The sequence below is a fragment of the Vanessa tameamea genome, chromosome 15, assembly GCF_037043105.1.
Source record: "Vanessa tameamea isolate UH-Manoa-2023 chromosome 15, ilVanTame1 primary haplotype, whole genome shotgun sequence".
In the NCBI taxonomy this organism is placed as follows: domain Eukaryota; kingdom Metazoa; phylum Arthropoda; class Insecta; order Lepidoptera; family Nymphalidae; genus Vanessa; species Vanessa tameamea.
Window position 1 is genome coordinate 385,365 of NC_087323.1, and position 14,682 is coordinate 400,046.

At 33.1% G+C, this 14,682-nt stretch overlaps 2 protein-coding genes and 1 pseudogene across 3 annotated transcripts; all 3 read left to right on the forward strand.

Moving 5' to 3' along the window:
- Nucleotides 1-1,137: 1,137 nt before the first annotated feature.
- LOC113396549 (speckle targeted PIP5K1A-regulated poly(A) polymerase-like) lies at nucleotides 1,138-9,850 on the forward strand. 2 transcript variants are annotated; one of them, XM_064217170.1, is made up of 6 exons: nucleotides 1,138-1,476; nucleotides 2,080-2,254; nucleotides 3,348-3,416; nucleotides 7,033-7,278; nucleotides 7,495-7,653; nucleotides 7,976-9,850. In XM_064217170.1, exons 3-6 carry the CDS (start codon nucleotides 3,368-3,370, stop codon nucleotides 9,700-9,702), a joined length of 2,181 nt encoding a protein of 726 aa, XP_064073240.1. In that variant the 5' UTR covers nucleotides 1,138-1,476; nucleotides 2,080-2,254; nucleotides 3,348-3,367; the 3' UTR covers nucleotides 9,703-9,850. The 2 variants fall into 2 exon arrangements, with proteins under 2 accessions (XP_064073240.1, XP_064073241.1); XM_064217171.1 differs by having other exon boundaries at nucleotides 1,138-1,266.
- Nucleotides 9,851-10,986: 1,136 nt separating this feature from the next.
- LOC113396553 (speckle targeted PIP5K1A-regulated poly(A) polymerase-like) lies at nucleotides 10,987-12,806 on the forward strand. The gene is made up of 3 exons (XM_026634538.2): nucleotides 10,987-11,192; nucleotides 11,438-11,593; nucleotides 11,748-12,806. Exons 1-3 carry the CDS (start codon nucleotides 11,180-11,182, stop codon nucleotides 12,788-12,790), a joined length of 1,212 nt encoding a protein of 403 aa, XP_026490323.2. The 5' UTR covers nucleotides 10,987-11,179; the 3' UTR covers nucleotides 12,791-12,806.
- A 38-nt stretch (nucleotides 12,807-12,844) lies between these two features.
- Nucleotides 12,845-14,046, forward strand: LOC113396530 (juvenile hormone esterase-like; annotated as a pseudogene).
- Nucleotides 14,047-14,682: the final 636 nt, after the last annotated feature.

Below are 14,682 nucleotides of genomic sequence, written 5' to 3' on the forward strand. Positions count from 1 at the left end.
CATTTAAAAAATGCATTTTAATTTATGGTTTTTTGAATAAATTAATTATTATTTTCAACTTTCGTTAATAAATAACCATTTTTAAACTCATAATATATACTGATTACAATAATTGACACTTTATTTTTCGCATTGTCAAATAGCCTATTGTCAACGTCAATATAGATTATTTAAAATAAATGTGTCCAATACATAAGTCTACCATGGCATGGCATCTTTATTTGATCTGTGTATTCTGATTACTCTATAATCTATAGTATTTGAAAGTGTAGGCAAATTTGTAAGTTGCTCTCGAAATGATAGGTTTTTTTTAATCTAATTTTTTGCACTCTTTTAGGCTAAGTTCTAAAAATGAAATAAATTACATACCTGTTGGAATACTTTTATCTGAAGACTGTAATAACATTTGGCAATAAATCAGATTACGCATATGCCCAAAAAAAATATTTCCTGCTAGATTTTGAAAAAAAAATGTTTAAATAAAATTATTTGAAATTAAAGAACCCAACAAAATACATAGATAATATAAACCAAATTTGAGAAAAGAAAAATGAAGAAATAAAAAATAAAAATTGTTTCATTTTATTGTTATTATCATTAATATTAGCTAGGCATAAATATGTATATACTCCATTCCAACCATAACAGTAAAAAAGCCAAATAAACAACATTTGATAGAAAATGTGCGCTATATCATTGATTGAGCGCTTGATTAATCTATGATATTCACTGTGGATTTGCGAAAAAAATGGTGTTTTGAACGTCGACGAAACTGCTGTCGGAATTGTGGAAGTAAAATTTAAGTGGAAATAAATATTTTAATTAATAGCAAATCACATGAAATCGTTAATCTAAGGTTCGTTTATCTTTTTCCTACTTTCATTGAAATAGGCCATATTTATGATATACTCATGCATGATATACAAATGCGTAAAATGTGCCCTCATAAATATAATATTTATTTTATGTCATTATTTTAAATTTATATTTTAAATTACTTCTCAAAATGGATATGTAACAAAAAGTTCAGTAATTTTTAATCGAAATTTAGGGGAAAGTGTAGTTGGTCTTGGGGGAACATTATGAAGGAGTTGGCATTACTGCTGTCAATTTTAAACGCATAGTGCATACTCAATGACATTTCTGACAATACGTATAATTATGCTTTACTTTTATAATTTATATTTATAGTGAATATTCAAATTGCAACACATGATCACAATTTTCTGGAAAGTCCGTTACTCCTTACTTACTTTGATAATAAACGTATGTTAATTCATTATATTATATTAGTACGTAGTCAAACTGTCGAAGCTTTAAAACTTGGATAAGACCATGATTTGACGTACCATTATTATTATTGTTATTTTACATATGTTACTTTTTTAATGTTGACGACATAATATAAACAGATTAACAAAAAACCCTATCTTGGTTTGTCCGACACCGTGCTAACAAGGAACAGCTTAAAATAAGGTTAGCTATTAGAAATACTGGTTCTAAATGAAATATTATTTACTTTTAATTTTGTTTACATATAATTTTGATAAAATTGCCGGTTATAAATATAATAAATAGTAAAATAGTTAACGATAAGTAAACTTAACAAAGGAGCAAATTTTTTTTTTGTCGTTTTGACTTTAAATGTGTATTTTACTAACATAATTATAATTTAAAAGTTTATTGCTTACATATAAGTTGTATTATTTGCAAACTCATTGTAATGTTTAGTTGAAATAATTGTATTCTTATTTCTTAATAATAAAATTTGCAATGAAAATAAAGTATAAATAAGGCATTGCAAAGTAAGCGTATAAAGAAATCTAACTTTAAGTTTTTTAATGATATTTAAAACAAAAAAATGCTATATGAATAATGTTCCAGTGGAATTCAAAAATATGATTTTGTAATTAAAAACTCGGCATGCCATCCAAATTTTTTGAAAATTCCTTTATTTGTCTTTGTCAACAAATCCTGAATGAAGTATACAAAGGATTAAAATTCTCAATGGAAGCATGAATAATGCAAGCAGTTTGAAAACTTTACAATTATTATGTTATTTAAAATTTTATTTTACAGTTCCAAAGGCTCCACCACACCTTGGTTGACATCGAATTAATCTACAAATACTAAGCATAGATATAACTGAACCTGAAACAAGTACAAATGTCTTCAAGATAAAAGCAAATCAAGGCCACACTACAACACTATACAAGTGAATGATAATGAACTAAAAACAGATAGGTATTAAAAGGTAATTAATGTAAAATATTATTCTATATTACAATATATATAAACTAGTATTTGTCTGTTGTTTCACCTGCATGTGAGGAAGAGATAAGGGATAAAATGTAACCAGTGTGTTATTCCAGAATATAATCTAACGCAAGTGTCAAATATCATCCAGATCTGTTAGTGATCCAGATGAGTAGTTGTTCGGAGTGTAATTGAATAACAAAAATTTATTCATCAAAACGATTGCATTCATAATATTATCAAGATTGACGATAATCTGATTGGTTTTACAGTAGATTTACAGTTACTAAATAAAATAGAAGAAACTAACAGAATACATATTAAGAAGACTAACATATTGTTTGTATTAAAAACAATATTTATCATTTGTGTCTGTTTTTTATGACTGACAAATAGTAAAACTTATTTCTTATAGTTGTTTTGTATTCATTTTGAAATAAATTATATCAGAATATACTTCACCTGCTACTTTGCTACCGACTACTGCCCTTTTTTAATATCTATCGTTTTGTGAGTAATAAGACTTATTAATGAATATTTTATTAATATAACAATTAAATGTATTAATCGGCAAAGTAAGAAATATTAGCAGAATTTGATTATAATAATGAATGCTTATAATTAATATACCTATTGAAGTCTGAAACATTGTGGTTATCAATACCTGAGTCACTTGATTAATCACAAGCCCTTGCTTATAAGCACTTTCCAATTTACAAAATAAATTAAATGAATATTAATCCACTCTATATAACATTAACTGCTCTGTGGGCCTGGACTGGACTGGACTCTTGAATAAAAATTCTGCATCCGTCCAATATATATTGATTAGGATATTCTAGTAAGAAATATTCAATTGTATCTCATATTTGGTGTGTTGTTAACTCTTGTTGTTATCAAATAACAATACAGCGGAGTTATTAGCAAATCACATGAAATATGTAAACCTAAGGTTCATTTATCTTTATTCGATTGTATTAGGCCACTTGTGTTTGCGCACAAAATTTGTTTAGTTTACATTGAGAATGTAAAAATGTGAAGCAAGACAATAAAATTCGTGAAAATTGTAAGAATGAATTTAATCTCCACAGGTATAACACTATCTCAAATTATGGATACCCTGCCACAGCCCGCTGATTGTAGGAAAGTTCTTGTTACAGGTAAATACATTTTAATATTTATTTATTCTAATAATGAGTAACCAAACATATGCACAATACTTAAAAAATATTATAATTATATGATTGATGTCTACGAGGCATGGCATTGAATGGCTATCAAAATTTTCATGCTTAAAGTGGGCACCAGAATATTTTGAAACTAAACAATATGGTTGCTGATCAATTTCTATGTACTTTCACATCTGAACTGTGCGAGTTAAGAAATTGAAGCAATCTGTGACTAAATACTTAAAATTATTTTTTATTTATTTTTGTAAAGTGAATACTCCTGCATTATTTTTTATATAATATATGTTGCTATGGATAAATTAATTATTGCAGTTAATATAAAGACTTAAGACGTAGGTAAATTGTTTATATCAAAATGTAATTTTTAATTTTGATAATGTTTGATCCAAATAAAAATTAGAACATATTTCCTCTGTAATGTGACCACAAAGCTAATATACTAATATTGTATATTATTATTAATATATGAGGTTAGGCAGAGTAAGCAAAAACTCACAAAAGAACCAAGAGAATAAATATATATTAAAGTATAATACAGTGCAACCTTAACAAAACGTACCCCAACATAACGACTTCCTCGATTTAACAAATTCTTCGTAATCCCCTTGAATTGTCCATAAGAGTCAATACAAAATATACATTTACAATGCGAACATTTTTTGCGAACAATCTCTTTATAACGAATTTTCAACTATCAAGAAAAAGTATTCATACCTCTAATTAACGAATTTTATCAACCCAAAACCTTTATATAAAGTTCCCACCAATATATAACTCTTAATCTTATAGTATGTGATTCATGTCGCGACATGTTTCGACACGCTTTTGTTCGTAAAACAATCATTTTTGTTTGATGGAAAGTAATGTAAACACTTCTGCTCGTCACTATTGTTAAAGATTTCAGTTAAAATGACTTAGAAACGTAAAAGGTGTTCCTTCTCGGTCGCAGAAAAGCGAAACATCATTAATTATGTTGACAACAATCCTTTGACGAAAAAATTAGATGTAGCTAATAAGTTTGGGATTCCCGCAAGTACTACAATTTTTGGCTAAATTTAAAGATAAGTTTTCAGAAGAAAGTGGTTTGAATTAACTGTTGAATTACTGTTCAGTAAAAGATTAAATTCATGTGAATTCAGAGACGTAGAGGAATGTGTGTTAAAGTGGTTAAAACAGTGCCGAGACAAAAATATCCCAATCAGAGGCTCTATTCTTCAGAAAAAGGCTCAGCGGTTTGCAGTAGAATTGAGACATGAAGAGTTCCGTGATAGCGAGTGGCTTCAAAATTTCAAAAAACGAAACGAGATTGTTTTTCGAAAAATATGCGGTGAAAGTGGTAGTGTTAATGAAAAAGTATGTGATGATTGGAAAGACAAACTGGCAGAGTTGACCACCGGATACGATCCAGAAGACATCTTTAACGCCGATGAAACTGGACTATTCTATAAATCTTTACCTGACAAAACCTTATCATTCAAAGGCGATGAATGTAATGGTGGAAAAAACAGCAAACTTCGCTTAATAGTACTGCTGGGAACAAATTATACTGGGACTTACAAACTTAAGCCATTCATCATCGGATAATAACAAAAACCGCGATGTTTTAAAAATGTCAATAATCTGCCAACAGATTACACGTCCAACCATAAGGTTTGGATGACCAGCGATGCTTTTTGCAATTGGCTTAAAAGTCTGGATAAAGAGATGAAGAAAAAAAAACAAGATAATTCTAATGTTCATCGATAATTGTACTGCACACGGAGAAATTCCTAACCTGAAAAATATAAAAATAAAGTACGTACTTACCTCCAAACACCACTTCAAAACTACAACCACTGGATCAAGGCATCATCCAAAGCTTCAAAATCAATCCATGCTTCAAAATGCATTATAGGAAGGAAGTTGTCAGACGGTTTCTTGCTGATGTTGAACGTCAAACACCAACTACAATTGACGTTTACAAGCCATGTGGATGATCGCCAAGGCTTGGAATCTAGTCACTGAAAAGACCATTGCAAACTGCTTCAACAAAAGTGGGTTTAAAGTAACATGCGAAGATGAGGATGACGATTTACCAGACGCAGAACTTGCTAGGACCTGGCAGAGTTCAAGAAGAATTACACCTTCAAGAGACTGAGTTCGAAGAGTTCATTACCTCTGATAATGATTTAGCCATCTGTGGAGAACTAACTGATGCTGACATCGTCACATCTGTGTTGCCAGCTACTAATGCAGAAGCGGATGAAGACGAGGAAGAAAGGGGTGAAATTGATGAGCATACTTCACAATAAAAGATGGTTATAATGCTTTAAATATTGTAAAATCTGTGTTTCTCAAAAAGGGAGGTTTGAGTGACGATGTAGTGCAATCCATCACGAAATTAGAATGCGCTTTGGATGTGATAACTCTTACCGGTGGTAAACAGACAACTGTTTATGACTTTTTTTCTAATCAAGATGAACAAAATTGAGATTAAGCTGCTATAACCACATTGTTAATTCTTTACCTTTAATTCGTGAGTTTTGTTGTGCGAATCTTTGGAATTAACATTAAATTACTTACATAATGTATGTATCCACCAAGATATGTACCTACTTTTACGGATTTAACTGCCTTTAATTTTGATTATTAATGTAAGAAAAAAAATTATTCCCTACCTAATTGTGTCTAAATACATAGAAAATACATGTATGGAGTAATATCATAAAAATGCGTTATCATTTATTAGTAGAAGTTGTTCGCTATAAAAAGATAAGTACCTCGTTATAACGAATTTTAGACCAACCTAACCTCAACATTACAAACCTCAGTTCAACGAATTACTTGATATAGCGAATATTTACTTGTTCCCCTCCGATTTGGGAAAACATCTTGTATTATTTTTTAAAGCCATACGAATGACGTTCTGAAATCGATTACACTTTTATGAAATCGGATACAATAACAAAATAAGAGTTTAGTATATTTAAATATATAATTATAATATAAATGTAACTACATAAATAAGTATTTCTAACACTATTAAGCTATTAATGTAATAAGCCTATAATTTAAATAGTAAAAAATAAAGTTATCAATAAACAAAAACTGTTAAATCACATGGGGTAATCAAATGATATTTTAAATTATAGAGGTAGGTATGACGACTGGTAAATGGAACACCTGATGCTTAGTAGTCACTACAGCCTATAGACATTGCTACCGAAAGATATATTAATCATTGCTCCACCACCCTAGGTGACTAAGATGTTATGTCCCTTGTGTCTGTAGCTGGCTCACTTACTCTTCCAAACGGAACACAATAGTACTGAGTATTAGTGTTTAGCATTTGAAGGTGTGATGAGTGGGTGGTGGTTTGACGACTTCCATGGTCGAGTAGTGTGTATACCGGTTTTCATGGGTACGCCGCTCCGAAGTCCCTGGTTCTATTCCCGGCCGAGTCGATGTAGAAAAAGTTCATTAGTTTTCTATGTTGTCTTGGGTCTGGGTGTCTGTGGTACCGTCGTTACTTCCGATTAGGTTTTACTGGAAAATCTTAAGATTTACCTTAGTTCGAGCTTTTACAGTAACATATGCATGATTTCAGGATACCCTTCTTACACTCAGCCTCAAGATCTCACAAGAATATTTTCAAGCTATGGAACTGTGAAAGTGGTAAAAATAAATAATAAATTTGCTGTTCTCGAGTTCAAAGATGCGGACGAAGCTAAATGTGCTATAGAGGACTCCAATGAAGTCATAATATACGGAGAGTTCTTGACCGTGGAGCAGTACTCCCATAAGTCGGAGCCGACAACACCTAAGAGGGAATTTAAGCATAGCAAGAACAAAGGTAGGATCTCGAGTAAGATCAACTCGTAACAAACTTATCCAACTTCATACCCGAGAATAAACTTTGCGCTCTACTAACATTCATGTCAAATTCCTCTATCGTTACAAATGAGTACAAACACCACAGACTGGATTCTTTAAATAAGATGTACCGACTGATTGTATTAAAGTAATTGTGTGTGTATTAATTTTTAAAAGCTGATATTATATCCCCCAGTGAGTAAGATTGTGGACCCACGCGCGCTGGACCTGTCGGGCGACTTCCACCAGCAGCTGGCCGGCCTGCTGGGCGCCGTGCGGCTGGCGCAGGACGAGGTGGCGGCGCTGGCGCAGCTCTACCACGACCTGGAGCAGGCGCTGCAGCAGCCTTGGCCCGGTACCTGCTATATGCACATTCATCTTTAAACGAACACTCTCTTATCACACCACTCCAGTGTCGGACAGTGGATGTACGTTCGACACATGCAGGTCTCCTCATGAAGTTTCTCTTCACCATTGAGGATGAGATTGTATACGCAAATCAAGCACATGTTCAATCTTCGGTACTTCAACGTTTTTTTATATATTTTATCTTAACTCAATTACATATACACACAAGTAGTGCTAGAGCCACGTCAGTCTAGGTAAACAAACTGCACACTACTCACCTGTCGGTAGATTTTCTTCCAAATGTTGTTAATAATGAAATTGGATTGCAGGGTGCGTCGCTATGCCGTTCGGCTCAATAACGACGGGCCTCGGGATCAAGACGAGCGACGCGGACTGCTTCATCCACGTGCCGCCCAACCTGCACCACCCAAGCACCAACTACGTCATCAAAGCGAAGAGAATCCTTCAGCAGTACCCTCAGCTGTTCGCGGAGATACTCGCCATCCCCCGCGCCAACACCCCCATCGTCAAATTCTTCCACATTCCGACCGAGACCAACTGCGACGTGACGTTCAAGACCCCCCTGGGCTCCCAGAACAGCAAGCTGATCGCCTTCCTGCTGCACGCCGACCCGCGCCTGATCCCCATGGCGGTGGTCATCAAGTACTGGGCGCGCGTGCACGGGCTGTCGGGCACGGGGAAGCTCACCAACTACGCGCTCACCATGTTGATCATCTTCTACCTGCAGCAGCCGCCCGTCAGCATCCTGCCGGCCGTGGAGTGGCTGCAGCGGGACGCCGACAACGACATCATTGTGGACCACTGGAACACCGGCTTCATGCACCACCATGACCGCCTGCCCGAGTCCACCAACACCTCGTCTATATCCGAATTACTTGGAGGATTCTTTCAATACTATTCCACTTTCAATTTTACTGACTTGATCGTTTGTCCATTTATGGGAAGCCCCATAAAGAAAGATTTATTTAAAGATCTGAATCTCTTACCGAAGGAATTCGGGCGTTACGTAAGTAACATTCGAGACCGTTTGACCGATCCGATGAGGTTTACGACAGCGATGTGCGTTCAGGACCCCTTCGAACTCTGCCACAATGTGGCTTCGCCGATCACCAGTAGACTCGCCTTCGAAATTAAAGAATTCTTCAGGTTTGCAGCGGCGGCCTATGATAAGGAAAAACTCAACAACTGCAAGGGTCTGTTTCAGATAATTTTAATTCAAAAGCCAAAATTATCAAATGGAAAATTACATCCTGAATTTCGAGTGGTCATTTACCCACACATTATACAAAACATTATAAATCCAGACTGGAAATCGGTGATCACAGAAGTCCTGAAGAAGGTGTTCGAACAGATATGCAAAATTAAACTGGTGAGAATCGAGGAAAAAGCAAATAATACAGGGAAAAAACAGAAAGAGAAGTACTTAGCCGTTGTAGACAAACCTATATGGAAGAGGAACCAGTTCTCAAAACTTTACAATTTAATGCATCTAGATTTTCTACAGAAACAAACGCGTATAACGGAAGAAATACTAAACGTCGAAAAGCAACAGTACAACGTCCAATTCCGGTTGATTTTAACATTTTCTCAAGAACCGAAAAATGCGGCTGCTTGTATAAAATTGATTGAGGGAGATCCTGTGGTTTTCCGAGAATTCGGTAAATTCTTCGTATCAAGTATGCATAATTGGTTCGTTACCTTAATAAAATCGGATCTAAAACCGCGTGAAAAAAAACCGGGACACACCGGACCTAATATTATAAGCAGTATTGATGATAAAGACACAGAATCTAAAGTTATAAATAATGTTGATGATAAAATTACAGAACCTGATGTTATAATTAGTGTTGAAGCGTTAAATCTAAAGTCTGGTGATATAAATAGTGTTGCAGATAAAAAAGCAAAAAGCGAAGAAGATCTCAATATAAGCGTGTCTCAGACAGATAGTTGTGATAAAAACTTGGCAGGGGACTCAGATGCAGTTGAAAATAAAAGTGACACTAGTAAAGACAATGTAGAACGTGTTACACCCTGAGCCACCTTGTTAATGCAAAATTAACGTGTTATATGTTAGATAGTATTTTGCCGTATTTTATTATTTTAATAAGCTAAGTGATTAATTTTTTTCTATGTAACTATGTTTTTATATAAAATATGTAGAACTTTGAAGTTGTTAACTTTAATTTTGGTTTTATTTACCCCATTTACGTTACAAGCTGTAACAATAAACCTCACTAATATATAGGATTTACCCCTAAGACGTTTGTCAGATTTTAATACAATTTACAAAAACTAAAAAATTATTAAATTACCTTATATGTCGTTTTTTTGTTTATTAATTTATCGAATTATATATATATATTAATACATATATTACACATATAAAATGACATGTCCTGACTGATTGATTCATCATCGCCGAGCGTAAACTATTAAAGTTGGGGCTATGAAATTTGGTGAGTAGGATCGTTTTATTGAGTAGACACCGACTAAGGAAGGAATTTTAAAGTTTATACCTCAAAGGGTTGAAAGTTTGTATGGAAGTCCGACATTTTTTAAGTTAGAAACATGAAACTTTATTTATGGGATACTGATTAAAAATGATTAAATACCTTTTTAAGCGTTTCTGGATATTCTACTCTAAGCGTTAAATGTTTGTATGAAAGTCCGTGAACTTTTAAAGGTAGAAACATGAAATTTTATTTTTGGGATACTGGTTAAAAAATGTGTAGATACGTATTTAAATGTTTCTGGATATCCTATCCTAAGGGGTAAAATACACACTAATGTAGTATACGTAATATTTTAAGTTAATCCATAAATATATCCAACTTCTAGTTTAGTTATCAGCTAGTGCGTACATATAAGTCAACAATATTAATTATTTACTCTTATATTGAATTTAAACGATTTTATTGAATTTAAACGATAAGAAATGAAATTAAAGAAAGCGTGCATATTTATCAGTATCAACATTCGCATTGAATCGAATAAAAAATATTTTAAAATTATTGTGTCTGTGATTTTAACAGCGAAAGTAAAAATTACCAATACAAATACCAACCATTAATAAAAATCATAAATTATTATTACTTTCACCATTAAAACAAAGTGAAGATTTGTGATGTGAAGAAAGTCAAGTTTAGTTTATTTGTTTTGTAATTTATATTATATAAATATATATTATATAGAAATTATGTGTCATGAAACAAAAGAAAATGGTCATAATAGAGTTTCTAATGTATGGAAGTCCAGTTTCTTAAAACATAGTGGTCAATATGTACTCTGTGGTTGATTGCCATTGGTTGCCACTAGCCTGGTAGGTTAAGGCACTAAAATGTCATCAGCGTATTATGAACTATGAACGTTTAGTAATTTTATTTGTCATTGGATGGATAATATAATTGTAGTTTCTCGTAAAACAACAACAATATTCGAATTATGTTACATTAATCTTGTAAATATCTAGTAACGTTTTGTAATTAAAAGTAGTCTTGTTAAGAATTGTGATTATGGAAACAAATGGTAATAATAATAAAATATAAAAAAAAAAGCTTTTATTTACTATCTTTGCATGAGTACAATAATTTTATAAAAACCTTTTTGGTATTAGGAAATCACTTCTAAATTAATTGATTAGTTACTATATATTATGACAGTAGTGTAGAATTTATTCAATTATTTTTATTTAGATTCAGACGAGCGGTCAAGTCGCCAGCTGTGGTGAAACTCGTGCTTCTATTTGATATACAATTATTATAATTTTACAGACAATATATATGATACATCAAAGCTATCATTCGAAGGTGATTTTGATGAACAGGTTCAAGAAATAATGCAATATGTGAGACTTACAAAGCATGAAGTGGAAAATTTGCAAATATTATTGGACGATATACACAAAACTTTTAATGAAGTCTGGCCAGGTACAATTATATACTACATATATATTTTCAATTGATAAGAAATTACTGTCACTATGTACACAATTTTAATTAATAACATTTGATTGTTTATGTTCAATAAAAATAAGTTTTCAATTAATTACCTCAGTGGTGTATAAAAAAAATTATGTTGCAGGTTGCACAGTCAACGGTTTTGGTTCAATAGTCTCGGGACTTGGGATAAAAACAAGTGATATAGATTGCTATGTGCAGCTCCCGAGCTGGCTCAGTCCTCCGAATGCATCATTTGTTATGAAAGCTAGAAATATATTGAGAAGGCGACATTGGATATTCCAAAAATTATTTGCAATAACCAATGCCAAAGTGCCTATTGTTAAGTTTTATCATGCTCCAACAGAAAGATGTTGTGATTTAAACTTTAGTAGCTTTGCTGGAGTGAGAAATAGTCAGTTAATTTCTTATTTATTAGAAATAGACAATAGAATATTATACTTGTCAATTCTTATTAAGTACTGGTCCAAGGTACATAAGTTGACTGGTGTTAATTTGATGCCAAATTATTGTCTGACGATGATGGTAATATTTTACTTACAGCAAAAGAACATTTTGCCCTCAATTATACATTTACAACAAAATGTCGATGAACATATTGTTGATAACTGGAACACAGCTTTCTGTGAAGATAATCATGTGAATAATAATGAAGAAACATTATATCAATTGCTTGGAGGATTTTTTGAATACTATAATACTTTTAAATATTCTAAGTATATTATATGTCCTTTTATGGGTAAGCCAGTGGAAAGAGAATTTTTTTTAAAAGTTGATACTGTGCCAGCAGAGTTTTCACTTTATAAAATAAATGTAGAAAAGGATAGCCAATGTAAACCAATTAGACTAGACACTGTTTTGTGCGTGCAAGACCCATTTGAGCACAACAGAAACTGTGCAGTTGCTGTGCATCCTAAATTAGCACAACACATAATGTCTCATTTTAATAGAGCTACCGATATTTATAATAGCAACAATGAAGAAAATTTTCTACAAACATTATTATTAGGAACAGATAACTATCCAGCCAACAAAAACAAACCAAAGAAACCTGCAATATTTAATGGAATCAAGAAACAGTACAAAGTTAATCAGAACTTACGACAGAATATTAAATGTATCACAAAAAATATATTCCAAGGGAAAAATAAACGGAACTACAGATAAATAAACCAACACAATTTGACCAAACAATGGAGTTGATGGAATCTTATTAACTTGATGCATGTGTTATTTACACCATACAGTAGTATTTATTAACAGTCATGTATTGTTTTTTAACCAACAATAAGTAATAAATCATGCTTTATAATTGTGTTTTAGTCTTTCTTTATTTGTCGGTTGCCGGTTGTCGTTTACGTTCACGGTGGCGGCTTTATTGTTGGCCACGCGAATTACGTCACACCGAAAGTTCGTCAATAATAGAAATATAATTGCAGTAACATTTAACTATAGGCTTGGAGCACATGGATTTCTGTGTTTGGGCACGAAAGATATTCCCGGGAACGCAGGAATGAAAGACCAAGTGGCATTGTTGCACTGGGTACAGAAAAACATTAAAAGTTTCGGTGGTAATCCTAATGACGTCACTCTAGCCGGATACAGCGGCGGTCGATCTCATTATACTATCGAAAATGGCAAAAGGATTATTTAATAAGGTTTTTGCGGAGAGCGGTGTGAACACGTCATCATTTTGTGTACAAATGGATCCAATAAAAAATGCTAAAGAGTACGCCCAAAATATAGGTTTTGAAAATGTTGATGATATTAATGAATTATAAGAATTTTTTAAAACTATTTCTTATGATCTATTACAATCGGCAAATGTTTTATATAGAACAGATTCTGAGTATTTATCCGCGCCATGTGTAGAACGCGACGTCGGACAAGTAATGTTCCTGGAAGATAGTCCCGTAAATATAATGAAGACTGGTAACTATCTCAAACTTCCCATGCTATAGGGATTTGCTGAGATGGAAGGAGCGTCCCGTATCGATCTTTTTTATCATACAAAAGATGAAATGATCGCCAACTGTACAGACTTCATGCCCAGTGATTTAACATTTAAAAATAAAGAAGAGAAACGTTTCTACGTTGGAGACAAGCCTATATCCGACAACAGTCTTAGAACACGTTGATTTCTTCACTGATATTACATTTGCGTGCCCAACGTTGCGAACATTGAAAAATCAAGTAAATCGGGTAATAATCAGATATATTTGTATGAGTACTCCTTTGTAGACGAGAGCACACCACTAATACCGTACACAAACGTACGTGGAGCGAACCATTAAGCTCAAACAAATACTGTTATGGATGGCGCTTACATGACCCTCTCGGACGAAAGTTCGATCTCTGAAGATTTCAAAAAAATTAAGGGCTTAATGCGGGATCTTTGGGCGAATTCCATTACTACAGGGTGAGTTATTCAAATGATTAATTAACGTTATTACGATACTATTTCATTCATTGACAAATAAATGAGTTATTTTTGTATCTAAATAGTTATAACTATATGTCATGCTTTCTTTGTTTAATAGAAAACCTGAAAGTCCGTGGGTACCAAAATGGCCGACCTCGGGGAGACGGGTTGCCCTCACATGTCTTTAAAGATGAACCCAGAACTTCGAAATACATCGCCGTCAGCCCGGTGCCACCGATGGGAAGAAATCTATGACGAACACTATCGACACCCATAATGCCCTCACACCCCACGTGCACGATGAACTTTGATGAAATCATTGAACGTCATAAGGACAGTTACGTTCTAAATATTTAGGTTTTAATAAATGAGCAATTAAATATGGAGACTTGATAAAGTATCTTCTCATGTCTGTGTATTGTATCACTACAATGTTATTGTATTATTTAACTACTAATTACTATAACGGAGTCCTCCAGCATAGTCATACAGACTTCTGCCATTTAAGTACTGTCAAATATATAATAAACTAATGAAATACTATATAATCCATTCCAATGGAAGTAGGAAAAAAGGTAAATAAACCTTAGATTTACGTATTTCATGTGATTTGCTAATAGCTCAGCTGAAACAATTC

Coding starts and splice junctions, on each gene's coding strand:
- LOC113396553 (XM_026634538.2), top strand. Junction 11,594..11,747: donor TTTTAATGAAGTCTGGCCAG/GTACAATTATAT, acceptor ATTATGTTGCAG/GTTGCACAGTCAACGGTTTT.
- LOC113396549 (XM_064217170.1), top strand. CDS start 3,368: ATGGATACCCTGCCACAGCCCGCTGATTGTAGGAAAGTTCTTGTTACA. Junction 7,279..7,494: donor TAAGCATAGCAAGAACAAAG/GTAGGATCTCGA, acceptor TATATCCCCCAG/TGAGTAAGATTGTGGACCCA. Junction 7,654..7,975: donor GCTGCAGCAGCCTTGGCCCG/GTACCTGCTATA, acceptor ATTGGATTGCAG/GGTGCGTCGCTATGCCGTTC.